Genomic DNA, 12,981 nt, shown 5'->3' on the forward strand with positions numbered 1-12,981 from the left:
ATCCAGATCGCTGCTAAAGCTTCTGCTGTATCTGGTACAGGTGAAGAAACTGTTCCTTCCAAGAAGACCAAGACCACTGTGTCTTCATCCCACATGGAGACTTCTCAGACAACAGTGCAGAGGGTGAGACACTCTTAAATATGGAGCTGTCTGAGGGAAAACATCAGCAAACAGATGTTAATTGTGTTCTTAGCTGGAAACAAATGTAAAAAAAATTCTTCTTTAATGGATTTAGCTCTAGTGGAAGATGCTATTAATGTTTCATTCTGGGTTTTTAAAACCTTTGAGAAAAGTATAAGTATGGCAAAAAGCTTCCATCTGCTCAAGATGGATGATCTGGAATGCATCTGAATATTATTTTCCTTTTTCTCAGAAGGTTGAGGCCAGCTTTCAGGCCACCACAATGATGGAGATGCATGCAGAAACAGGAATGATAACTCAGCATTTGGCTCACAAAACCCCTCCACGGGTCCCCCCCAAGCCAACGTCCAAGTCCCCACCGTCCTACGTTTCCAAGGTAACAGTAGGCCGTCAGCAGTCCCCATCACCTGTGAGACACGTGAAAGGACCGACTCCAGCCCCCGTCACGTAAGCACCCGCCTCCACCCACCAGAAAAGCTCCCCAATGTCATGTAGATTGATTTAATACTGTTTGTTGTCATCTGCAGATCCGTCTCTCCCTCCAGTAGAATATCTGCCACTGGTATCAGACCAGTCAAATCGCCCGTGATGGCCAGGAAACAGGTAGGAATGTTACGTTTACTACTGCTTATAATTCAAACCCTCTAAACTTTTTCTGTTTTTAACATCTGGCTCTGCATGGTCATGTAAGAACTTCCCGTCTCACAACAGGTTCGAATCCCAGCTGGGTTCTATCTGTGTATGTTCTCTTCGTGCCTGTGTGGGTTTTCTTCGGCTTCCTCCCACTGTGTAAAAACATGCTTCATAGGCTCATTTATGTCACACTAAAGGTGTGGCCCTGGGGCAGACTGTTGTCCAGGATGTACCCTGCCTTTTTAGAGTCAATTGCACCAACGGGTTGATGTTTATCAGGGAAAAATGCAAACTTAGAGGAACTGCTTATGTGGTGTTGGAATGACCTTAAAAATGACTGTGCAACTTGGAAATCTCCCATGAAAATCTTCCAACACCACACATGTTGGAACACGTCATGGGCCACCAAACTTACTTGCTAAACTGCAGCAAATGGCCCCAGGGCCAAAGTTTACCCAACCCTGCTTGAAAGAATCAATTTAAAATTTCAAAGTTAAGGAGTGGTGACAGGGAGAGAAGTTCTGAGGCCATTGGTGCTTGTTTTTTTTTATGTTTTTATTTTTTATTTTTTAGAAAAATCTTAAATTGTCCATCACAGAAAGATTGATGATTTTAAATGCTTAAACTAATGCTACCGGGACCTTTTTCTGGCTGCAGGTATCTGCCTCTGCAGAGGTGCTACCACCATGGAAACAAGAAGAGTATGTTGCAGAGGCCAGTTACACCAGCATGACCAGCATGACTAGCGTCAGCAGCGCTGCTCAGCTGCACATGGAGAAGCATTGGGAGCAGCAAGTGGCCACCAGCAGACAGGTGAGGATGACTCCACCTAGCGGTTGAAGAAAGAGGATCTCTTTAGAAATCAGTCCAACGTCTAAACATTACTCATTTGTTCCTGCTGTACTTGAAGACGACATCATGTGTAACCTTGACACAAAACTCTTCCATCTATCATTTACATATTGTAATTTTCTAGAATGAGGACAAAGGTGGACAGGACCTCACATTAAGATTTTGCCACATCCTTTCTGTAAATGATCATCTGTTTACCAGAGAGAGCTCCTTCCCTCATAGATGTCTTTTATTTCAAACATTTTATTTCCTCCTTTATCATCAGGCCACACACCTCCCAATTTCTGTCAGTCAAATGTGACGTTTCTGAAGTTTTTCTTTCAGGTTTCTTGGTTGATATTGTCTTCCAGATCATAGTTCTGTCTCAAACTGTTTCTCTTTCATCTCCATGATGATGTTCATTTTTCCACATCATTTTTTATTCAGGTCACATGTTTCTCATACATACAGTACAGACCAAAAGTACACACCTTCCCATTTATTTGAATGAGAGGGTGATTCCAAACTTTTGGTCTGTACTGCTTATCTCATGAACTTCTCATCTCATGTCTCGCGTCTCATGTTTGTTTTTCGACGTTCAAAGTGTCCCAGGGTCACACGTTTCTCTTGTCATGGTTTGTTTTCATCTCAGTTTTTGTCTTTAATGTCTTTCTCATGTCATGTGTCCGTCTTGTGGTATGTTTTACACCAAACGAGAATTCGGTGGTTGAATTTACTTCATTTGCCTCTGTTTGGACGTGCGTCAAATTTTCTGCTGAACGCTCATCTCATTTACAACGTGTGGGAGAGAGATTTGGTTTATTTTCATAATAAAGAGCTCTACTGAAGCATCGGTAATCCCGGCTCCATATCTGGGTTCATGAGATGATTCAGAGACTCTCCCAGTACGGTGAGCTTCACTGTCTACTGCATCTGAATGACGGTCGCCTTCATCTGTACTTCCATCTATCTGTGACCCAGTTTATGACTTACTGTCCCATTTAGTCTGACGGGGGAGAGAATAAAATTAGAGGAATTTTTATTATTGTCTCTGTGGGAAAAAAAAAATCACAAAGTTTAGGTGGAGGACGATCAGATTCTCCTCCATGTAGGTTTTGGACTCAACCCACTTATTGTGTCACAGGCCAAAGCTGAGTTGACAGAAAGCAAGTTCTTTCCCAACGTTCAGATATCTGAACTCGCCCTCAAAATTGTGTAGTGTAGTCGTGACGCATTGTTACACCGTCCGAAACACGCTGTCCCTTGACTGCCACGCCTGACGCTAGAATTGCACCTCAGGACCTTGTATCGTGTCTGTAGATTGATTTAACTTCCTAACCGGATGCTTCAAAATGCACTCCAGAGAACATTTTATCCGGCGGGTCACATGTCTCATGTTTTGTCTGCTGTCTTGTTTCTGATCTTACATGTGTGTTTCGTCATGTCACATTTTTCAGCTTTAATCTTACATGTGTCTCAGGTCAATCCCCCCATCTTTCATCTTTCTTGACTCTCATTTTTTATAATAATTTATATTATATTTATATTTAATTTAAATTATATTATTTATATTATATATTATATTTTTTTATAATAATTTAATAACCCTCGATAGATGAAATCTGCAAAGTAGTCAGCTTCATCTTTTACATGATTACAGATGTAATCATGTAAAATGGCTTTACAATTCCTCACTACAGACACATTTCTCAAACATACATGAAAATTTTCACACTTTTTCTCTCTTGTTTAAATTCTCAAAGTTCAAACCGTTGTAGAAAATAAGTCCAGGATTATAGAATGAAACCAAAGATCGGATCGCGATCAAACACGTGTTTAGATTTGGCCAACTGAAAGCATTCTGCACAGGAGATTGATTGACAGTAGTCTACAGATGATGATCAGGATGCAGAACACGATGTGCTGTAACAAAAAAACATTCAGAATTGCTCTGACATTCAGAAAAAATCGGCGAAACTGCGGAAGGTGAACTGCGTTATAGAGAGGGACCACTGCATACATTTCATTCAGATCGTCTGTGGTGTCTACTTTCTTGCAGTTATAAAAGCATATTTCGCAAGATAATTGTTGTATCTCCAGTTGTTGTCATCAGACAGGTCTCTTGTCACTCGTTTCTCACATCACAAGTCTCTCAGGTCTTGTTTTCATGTTTCATTTGCCTCATGTCATGTTTCTCACGAGTCATGCCTTGCCGGTCAATTATATTTCATGTAGAATGAGTCCATGTGTTTTCTCCATGTTGCATCCAGTATTTCTCTGGTCCTTGGGGTCTGTCTGGTTGTGTGACCTCTCTGAGACCCGTCTGCTGCCTGTTGTGTCTTCAGGCTGAGACTGAGAAAAAAGCAGATGCGGTCGCCACAGTGGTGGCCGCTGTCGACCTTGCTCGTGTGCGTCAGCCTGCACCAGAGGGCAGCTGGGCCGAAGAGGCTTTGGAGATGGAATTAGAGCAGGACCTGGCCTTAACTTTTGAGGAACAAGCCGTTGCAATAGAATCAGCTCCTGCTGACTCGGCAGTGCCCACAGACCAGCACAGAGTCCAGATGTTGCAGGTCCGAGGGCTTCCTTGAATCTCGTTGACATCTTGTTTTATGGTCTCGGTGTTGATGCCGTTTCATCCTTCTAAACACTCTGTCGGTTGCTCCAGATTCAGAGAACAACCGAAATGTCCTCCCATGTGGACACAGGTGCCATCTCAGTTCCACATTTCACAGTTTCCAAAGTTTCTGTTCCTAAACCTGAACTGAGCCACAAGGTAAGAGGAACAGTAGCCAGCTCTGACCCCATCCCATCAGCGCCATCTTTAACACACCCGCGTCTTAACACACAGCCTCCACAGTGTTGTTCTTCACTCTGATCTGCTCCATCCTAAAGCACCCTTCCCTGATTGAGTCTCAACTACACTCCACCCATTTTAACACTTTTTCCTTTTTCTTGTAAAAAATATCCTGAGTTTTGATCTTCCTTTGAATAAATGTCACTCTCTCCAAACCGCTTTCTTGGTTCTTATTCCCTCAATTTGCGTTTCTGCGACCGTCTTCACTCACTAATCCTCAGTGTGGAACTCTAGTTTCCTCTTGAAGATGGCTAATGCTGCTCTCTCATTGGCCGGTCAGGTGTCCATGGCCGGCTCTGCCGTCGCCGCTCTGCACAAAGAGCTGTCCTCCCCCCATGCTCCCAGAAAGGTCATCAAGCCAGTCAAGTCTCCAAGTCCTTCTCGCAGGGTGGCATTTGTGGAGGCAAGGGAGACCGCTGAGCGCCCCCCCACTCTGTTTAGGGACATCAGATACGAAAGGCAGTTTGAGGGCGGGGCTTATGCAGTGAGTGAGGAGGAGTTTGAGGACTGGGAGCCACAGGTTGGTTCTTCCCTGCCGTCCTCTTACGTCATCACCTTTAACTCTTGTGTGACCTGTCACCTCAGATCCCTGCAGCCAATCACATGTCACCCTGCTCCTTTTTTTCTCCTCTTCCCGTCTTCACATGCTGACCCTCACCCCATCGTACCTTTTGTGGGGTTTCATTTCCCGTAACCCTCCTCTTCCCTTGACCTCACACTGCTGACATGCCTTGTTTTCTGGGAGTAATTTCTTGTTGCTGTTGTTGTTTTTTGTAGGAAACAGCTGCCGTGCCCACAAGAGCTCAGGAGCCAGCTGTTCCCCCCACTATCATTGCTGTGAGTACACTTCCTGTTTGTCACATGACTCGTGGTGTGCTGTTATTATTGACCGTTTATGAAAACCAGACCGAGTGGATGTGATATAATCCTTTAAAAAATGGTTTACTCCCGTCTCCAATCAAATAAAGTCAAGTTGGTTGTCATTTTTTGCTAAACGGACACGCCACCATGTTGGAGCCAGATGTTAGTAAGCAGTGATTCCAATGAATCAACGTTTCTATGGCAACCACTATCACCAATCAGGAGTGAGCTTATTGGAAGTCCACACCCCTTCAGCTGAAAACAATTTCAGAAAAATCTGTCGAATGTGACACAACATGCTTTTATTGAAGTATCTGATTGGTCAGTTCATAACTTTATTAGCTTGCAAAAAAAAACATCATAAAAAAAAGATTATGAAGAAGAGGTAAAAAAAGTAGAAGAGGGTTATTATGACGGAAGGGGTTTACTCAGTCCAGTTCTCCTATACAGCCAGTGGTTGCTATCCTGCCAAATATAAACATGATTGAATTAAATGGCAATTGAATTCCAAAGATTTTGAAATCTGAATTATGTTTTTGTAAAAGCCCAGTCAGACAACTGAAATCTACTTTTTTTAAGGGAAACAATATTTTTGTTGACTTACCTTTCTTGGTAAATTGTGTTCAAACGTATTGTGGGGAAAAGCACATTTAAATATTTGATGACATATTTAATTATTTTATGTTCCAGTGGCGCCCGGAAGGGCAAAACTGAAATAAATACTTTTAAAATGAAATTATTAAATGAATGTGTTAATAATTATTTAAAATTGGAAATAAATATTCCAAAGTGGTAATCAAAAAATACATTTAAAAATACCCACTAAAAAGAAAATGTAAATTTTTCAAGACAAATGTAATTATTTCATGGTCCAGTGGGAGCTGAAAGGGACAAATTGAAATAACAAAATTTATCACATCAAAATTTATCAAATCACATTAACCTTTTTTGGCCTAAAATATTTTTTCATACTAACGTTATGTAGCCCTTCTGGGTGGAAAAGGGCCCCGTACGATCAGCATCAGCCTTATGATGTACCGGTATAGAACCTACAAATACTTCATGATACACTAACACCCCCCCCCCCCCCCCACACACACACGACAACAACATTTTTTTTAATTGTGACGTCCATTAAGGTAGCCGTACGAGCCTCAAAGGAACTGCAAGACACACCTGCACTTCCCTTAAGAGGTAGCCTCTTCTCTCTACCACACCTCCACAGGCTTACACAAACCTGCACCACCCGTATGGGTCAATCCCTACACCGGTGCATGTGATGGAGGCTTGAATGGTCATCCAAATCAAGCTTAACTTTAAACTGTTTTGAAAAGTTGAGGTCCAGTCTTAGAGACACATGCATGAGTTCAAGTATCTGATGGTAATCTGTGTCTCATTCCAGGGTCTGAAAAACTTGACGGTGACGGAAGGCGAGTCTGTGACCCTGGAGTGCCAGATCAGCGGCCAGCCCGCCCCCGTCATCATGTGGTTCAGAGAAGACTACAAAATCGAGAATTCAATTGACTTCCAAATCAGTTATGAGAGCGGATATGCCCAGATGGTGATTCGCGAGGCGTTTGCCGAAGACAGCGGGCGCTTCACGTGCACCGCCACCAACCAGGCGGGAACCATCAGCACATCTTGCTACTTGCTTGTCAAAGGTGTCTATCCTGATGCATTTTTTAAAACATTGTTGGATTCCTTAGATGTTATTCTGTTATAGGATAACAGATGTTATTCACTTTTAGGACAGTTGAGTTTAGGTCTTTGGTCTTTTGAAGGATCCACAGTCATCCCGGGTCTTTATTTTGAATTTGTTGTTGTTTGTTTCAATCAATCATACCTTTGTATGACTCATAAAACAAGTATCATAGATTAAGTACATTTAAGCCAACACATATCCTTTCCAATGTCACACAGATTTGGTAAAACTTTGTGTGGTCAAAGAAATTACCCCGACATCTATGTGTTATACTCTCAGAGCTAAAAGTAATCAAAGCAAAGACAAAAATGTTGTATTGGATGCATAAATCTGTTCATTTTCTTTGCGTTGCAGTATCAGAGGACATTGAGAGCAGGGAGGAAACGACTCTGATAGAAACTGGAATGACGCAAACACAGAGGTGTGTTTAAAAAAACCTGCTGCATGGTTTACAACCCTGGAGGAAAAAAACAGGTGGAGGTTCTCATCAAACTCTTGTTTTTCCTCAGTCTTGCTGTTGAGACAAAGGAGCAGAAGGAGGTGAGCACAGGAGAATCTGAAGCTCCCTTCTTTATTCAAAAACCCACCGCACAGAAGCTGGTGGAGGGAGGAAGCGTCGTCTTTGACTGCCAGATTGGAGGGAACCCGAAACCCCACATCATCTGGAAGAAGAACGGCATACCGCTTACCACCGGATACAGGTGAGAGCTGTGAAATACTAAAACACAAAGAATGCCAAAGATATGTAATGAGGGGTTGCTTTTGTAGAAACAATCCAAAGTGACACTCAACATACACTTAGAAACTGCTTCGTGTGTATTTTTGCAAAATTTCACCAGCACTGCTTACCCTCAATATCTATCACCCAGTATCTTGTCCCAGTTATCACTGTCCGATTAGCCGCTGACTACCTGTATCTGGCAAGTCCAAGTTCTGATTGCTGGTTCTGATTTACAACCGGCCCTGTGACAAGCTGGCGGGGTGTACCCCAGCCTTTGCCCAAGAGTAGCCAGGTTAGGCTCTGGCAGCTCTGTTAACCTCAAAGAGACATAGCGGGTTAACAGGATGGATGGATGGATGGATGGATGGATGGATGGATGGATGGATGGATGGACATTTACAACCACAAGGCTTTCACAAAACAGTCGTATTTGTGCAGAGATTAGATTACACACTGGTGGACTCTATTTAGTCATTAAGTCAACACTGTTAGTGACCATCAGGCAACGTCTGTAGGCAATTGGATGCACGCAAAGAAAATGAGGCTGAATAACTGCAGTTCAGTTTTTATTTGTAAAATGTATCATTTTCTTTCCACTTCACAATTGGATGCCACTTTGTGGTGGTCTTTCACAAAAAATTTCAGCAAAATATACAGTATTTATGTTTTTTCTGGTCACAATGTGAGAAAATAGGGAAAAGTTTAAGGCATATAAATTACTTTTGCAAGCCACTGTATATTTCGTCCTTGGGCTGACATTTTTATCCAAATAAACTTACAGTTATGGTGTTTCAGAAGCAAACACATCATACAAATGGTCAACAACAGGAATAGCCTTTTTTCCCCCAGCCTTTTTTGTTTTTTTGTACACAACTCATCTGTTATAAAACAGAACAAAAAAATAACAGCAACAACTTTACACGGCTATCCTGTATGTTTTATGTCATTAGATATAAAGTTGCCTACAGAAAAGATACTGGACAATGCAGGCTGGAGATCTCCATGACTTTTGCTGATGATGCTGGAGAATACTCCGTCTTTGCTAAGAATCCCCTTGGAGAAGCCTCAGCCTCTGCCAGACTTTTGGAAGAAGGTATCTGCATCTTTTGTCTCTTGCTTGCTACTTTTTTACCCAAATACATCTCTTAATTGGGGAAGGAAGGACATATGTCAGTTGTCTCTTACATGTTTGTGTTTTTGCAAACAGCGGAATATGAAACCTGTATGAAGCAGCAAGACGTGACATTTAAAAGTGAAGTAAAAACAATAGTGACCCAGGAGCCGTCTGTGGTCATCAGTCAGTTCGAGAAGGACCAGGAGAGAGTGACGGCTCCCGTGAGCTTTGTCTCTGAGACGGTAATTTCTTCTATGCATCTGTGAACTCGGATTCTCAGAATCCATGGTTCTTTCCTTACATTTAAAATATTCTTTCCAAATTTTTTGCAGGAATTCCTCATTTCTGCTTTTGAAGAGAGGATCATTCAGGAGATCGAGCTCCGTATCATGAGAATCTCCTACACAGAACTGGTGGTTGAGGATGGAGAGATGGCGGTGACTGTTGCAGAGGAGGAGGCAGTGCAACCGGCCTTTGGTACACCGGTCAAAAACTACCGCATCATGGAGGGAATGGGTGTTACTTTCCACTGCAAGATGTCTGGACATCCACTTCCAAAGGTACAAAGACATTTGGACATTTGTCTATCCAATGAGAGTTAGCTACTACTTCAGTTAAAAAAGAGGAAACCCGGTAGAGACACTCACCGCCCACTTTGTTAGTACTGGGTTGGACCCTTCAGAACTGTCTTAATCCTTGATGGCTTCGGTTCAGCAAGGTACTGGAAACATTCCTCAGAGAGCTTGGTCCATATCGACACCACCAGCCTGAGCTGTTGAGACAAAGCAGGATGGATCCACGCTTTCATGTTGTTGATGCCAAATTCTGACCCTACAATCTGAATGTGGCAGCGCAAATGGAGACTCATCAGACCAGACAATGTTTTTTCCTATCTTTTATTGTCCAGTTTTGGTGAGCTGTATGAATTGCAGCGTCGGTTTCACATTCTTAGCTGACATGTGACATGACATGCACTGGATATTTTCTCTTTTTTGGACTTTTTTTTTTGCAAACTCTAGAGATGGTTATGCATGAAATTCCCACTAGATCAGTACTTCCTGAAATCATCAGACCAGCATTAAATGTTGTAGTTAAAATGATTTTCTGTCCTGTGTCAGATTGTCTGGTACAAAGACGGCCAGCGCATTAGGCCCGGTGGTCGATACCAGATGGAGGTTCTTCAGGACGGAAGAGCAAGCCTTCGATTGGCTGTGGTGCTGCCTGAGGATGAAGGCGTATACACTGCCTTTGCCACTAACATGAAGGGCAATGCTGTCAGCTCAGGGAAGCTCTACGTGGAGCCATCTGGCATTGCCACACCTCAGAGATACACTCCACAGCCATCAATGCAGAGGATCAGGTTAGTTCAAATGTTTCTGACTATTATGCAATTGAAAAAGGAGACCTCTCACCCCTCTTAAATTTTTGTCTGGAAAATTTGGTCTTCCTGCTGTGGGCTATGTTTTGTTTGCTCCACACAATCTTGTTACCACAGAGACGGTCTCATGTTTGCTACGTGCCGAATGGCACTTTTGTCACACAGTTCTTTAAATTTCACAAATTCATCCTCATCGCTTTTGCTTTTTAGGTCCACATCTCCTCGTTCTCTGAGTCGTTCCCCGGGCCGTTCGCCCAGCCGCTCACCCGGACGCTCACCAGCTCGCCGCCTGGAAGAGACCGACGAGATTCAGCTGGAAAGACTTTACAAACCGGTTTTTGTCTTGAAGCCATCTTCAATTAAATGCTCTGAGGGACAAACTGCCAGATTCGACTTGAAGGTTGTGGGCAGACCGATGCCTGATACATACTGGTTCCACAATGGTGAGGGGAACAAAGTTTAACCAGCTTAATCTTCAAATTTCTTTCTTTGTGAAGTTACATCATTTTCTTGTCTTTGAAGGACAACAAGTGGTAAACGACTACACACATAAGATAGTGATTAAGGAGGATGGTACTCAGTCCTTGATCATTGTCCCAGCTGTACCACAAGACTCAGGAGAATGGACAGTTGTTGCTCAGAACAGAGCTGGACGGACATCGGTTTCAGTCGATCTCTCTGTTGAAGGTATGCCTCATACACATTTGTTTCTCCACTCTAAAGCTTCCACGGAGTTGATCCAATTATTTTCACTCTTCTGAAGCACGTGAAAGCCTAGCTCGGCCTCAGTTTGTGGAGAAGCTGAAGAACATCACAGTGAAGCAGGGCACTCTGGTTGAGCTAGCTGTCAAAGCCATGGGAAATCCCATTCCAGACATTGTGTGGCTGAAAAACAGTGATATTATCACACCGCAAAAACATCCACATATCAGGTGTGTTCCGGACTTTAGAAATCACCCATCTTTGTCATTTTAACATTTCCTTTTACTGTATGAGTTGAACAATCAAGCAAACTTGTTTATTCTCCAGGATTGAAGGAACTAAAGGAGAAGCCAAATTCCACATTACCTCAGCTGCAGGCTCAGACAGCGCCTGGTACACCGCTACAGCCATCAACAAGGCTGGTAGGGACACCACCCGCTGTAGGGTTAATGTTGAGGCAGACGTCAGCGCTCCTCAGACTGAGAGGAAGCTCATTATCCCCAGAGGAACCTACAAGGCCAAAGAGATTGCACCACCAGAGCTGGAGCCTCTCCATCTGAGATATGGACAAGAGCAGTGGGAGGAAGGCGACCTCTATGACAAAGAGAAGCAACAGAAACCTCTTTTCAAGAAAAAATTGACTTCTATCAGAATGAAGCGGTTTGGACCTGCTCATTTTGAATGCAGACTGACCCCTATTGGAGACCCGACTATGGTAGTGGAGTGGCTGCATGACAGCAAACCCCTGGCTGCTGCCAACAGGCTGCGCATGGTCAATGAATTTGGCTACTGCAGCCTTGACTATGAAGTTGCCTATGCCAGAGACAGCGGTGTTATCACTTGCAGAGCCTCCAACAAGTTTGGAGTGGACCAGACCTCGGCCACTCTGATTGTCAAAGATGAGAAAGGCCTAGTTGAGGAAACGCAGCTTCCTGAAGGCAGGAAGGGGGCGTACAGGGTGGATGAGATTGAACGCATGGTTCATGAGGGAGGACCTGCTGGTGTTAGCGCTGATGAGGAATCAGAGAAGACAAAACCTGAAATTGTCCTGCTTCCTGAACCGGCTAGAGTGCTGGAAGGAGATATTGCACGATTCCGCTGCAGAGTTACTGGCTACCCAGCACCAAAGGTTAACTGGTACCTTAATGGACAACTTATTCGCAAGAGCAAGAGATACAGACTTAATTATGATGGCATTTATTACCTTGAAATAGTTGACACCAAATCCTATGATTCAGGTGAGGTAAGAGTGGTTGCAGATAACCCTTTAGGCACATCTGAGCATACAGTGAAACTGGAGATCCAACAGAGAGAGGACTTCCGATCAGTGTTGCGTCGAGCTCCAGAGCAGAGGGCTGCAGAGGTCCAGCAGGAATCTGGCAAAATTGGATTTGACGTTGTGAAAGCAGACCGACCAGGCGAGGTCCCACAGGACAGGGAGATAGTCAAGCTTCGTAAAGCACAGAGAGTATCCCATGAGAAAACTTCGGAGGAGTCAGAAGAACTGAAGAGCAAGTTCAAGCGCAGAACAGAGGAGGGCTTCTACGAGTCCATCTCAGCAGTAGAGTTCAAGTCTCGCAAAAGAGACGACTCCTATGAAGATCTTTTGAAGAAGACCAAGGATGAGTTGCTTCATCGCATGAAAGAAAAAGAAGAATTAGAAAGGAAGAAGCTGGAGGAACAGGGCAAAATCACCATCCCCACCATCAGACCAGAAAGGGTGCAGCTCTCACCCAGCATGGAGGCACCTAAGATCTTGGAACGCATTTCTAGCAAGACCGTTGCTCCAATGGATGAAGTCCGTTTTCGAATCAGAGTTGTTGGAAGACCAGAACCTGAGTGTCAGTGGTTCAAGAATGGCGTTCAGCTGGAAAAGTCTGACCGTGTTTACTGGTACTGGCCTGAGGATCACGTATGTGAACTGGTTATCAGAGACGTCACAGCAGAAGACTCTGCTAGTATCATGGTTAAGGCCATGAATGTCGCTGGAGAATCTTCGAGCCATGGCTTTCTGCTTGTCCAAGGTAAGTCACTCCTACTGTAC

General features: G+C 43.6%; 1 protein-coding gene across 20 annotated transcripts in view; it reads left to right on the forward strand.

The window, feature by feature from the left end:
- Positions 1 to 12,981, forward strand: part of LOC101168333 (titin) — a 198,335-nt gene that overhangs the window by 7,596 nt on the left and 177,758 nt on the right. For 18 of the 20 annotated variants that reach the window (XM_023950682.1, XM_023950697.1, XM_023950696.1 and 15 more), the window contains exons 5-23: positions 41 to 123; positions 374 to 588; positions 669 to 744; positions 1,432 to 1,587; positions 3,951 to 4,175; positions 4,271 to 4,378; positions 4,740 to 4,979; positions 5,237 to 5,296; positions 6,723 to 6,981; positions 7,377 to 7,443; positions 7,532 to 7,723; positions 8,694 to 8,836; positions 8,951 to 9,099; positions 9,190 to 9,417; positions 9,976 to 10,217; positions 10,446 to 10,678; positions 10,758 to 10,922; positions 10,999 to 11,167; positions 11,265 to 12,961. In XM_023950682.1, the coding sequence (XP_023806450.1) occupies positions 41 to 123; positions 374 to 588; positions 669 to 744; positions 1,432 to 1,587; positions 3,951 to 4,175; positions 4,271 to 4,378; positions 4,740 to 4,979; positions 5,237 to 5,296; positions 6,723 to 6,981; positions 7,377 to 7,443; positions 7,532 to 7,723; positions 8,694 to 8,836; positions 8,951 to 9,099; positions 9,190 to 9,417; positions 9,976 to 10,217; positions 10,446 to 10,678; positions 10,758 to 10,922; positions 10,999 to 11,167; positions 11,265 to 12,961 (4,707 nt within the window). The remainder of the gene's footprint in view (positions 1 to 40; positions 124 to 373; positions 589 to 668; positions 745 to 1,431; positions 1,588 to 3,950; positions 4,176 to 4,270; positions 4,379 to 4,739; positions 4,980 to 5,236; positions 5,297 to 6,722; positions 6,982 to 7,376; positions 7,444 to 7,531; positions 7,724 to 8,693; positions 8,837 to 8,950; positions 9,100 to 9,189; positions 9,418 to 9,975; positions 10,218 to 10,445; positions 10,679 to 10,757; positions 10,923 to 10,998; positions 11,168 to 11,264; positions 12,962 to 12,981) is intronic. The other 2 variants (XM_023950683.1, XM_023950690.1) reach the window with 2 other exon arrangements.

The sequence above is a fragment of the Oryzias latipes genome, chromosome 21, assembly GCF_002234675.1.
Source record: "Oryzias latipes chromosome 21, ASM223467v1".
In the NCBI taxonomy this organism is placed as follows: Eukaryota; Metazoa; Chordata; class Actinopteri; order Beloniformes; family Adrianichthyidae; genus Oryzias; species Oryzias latipes.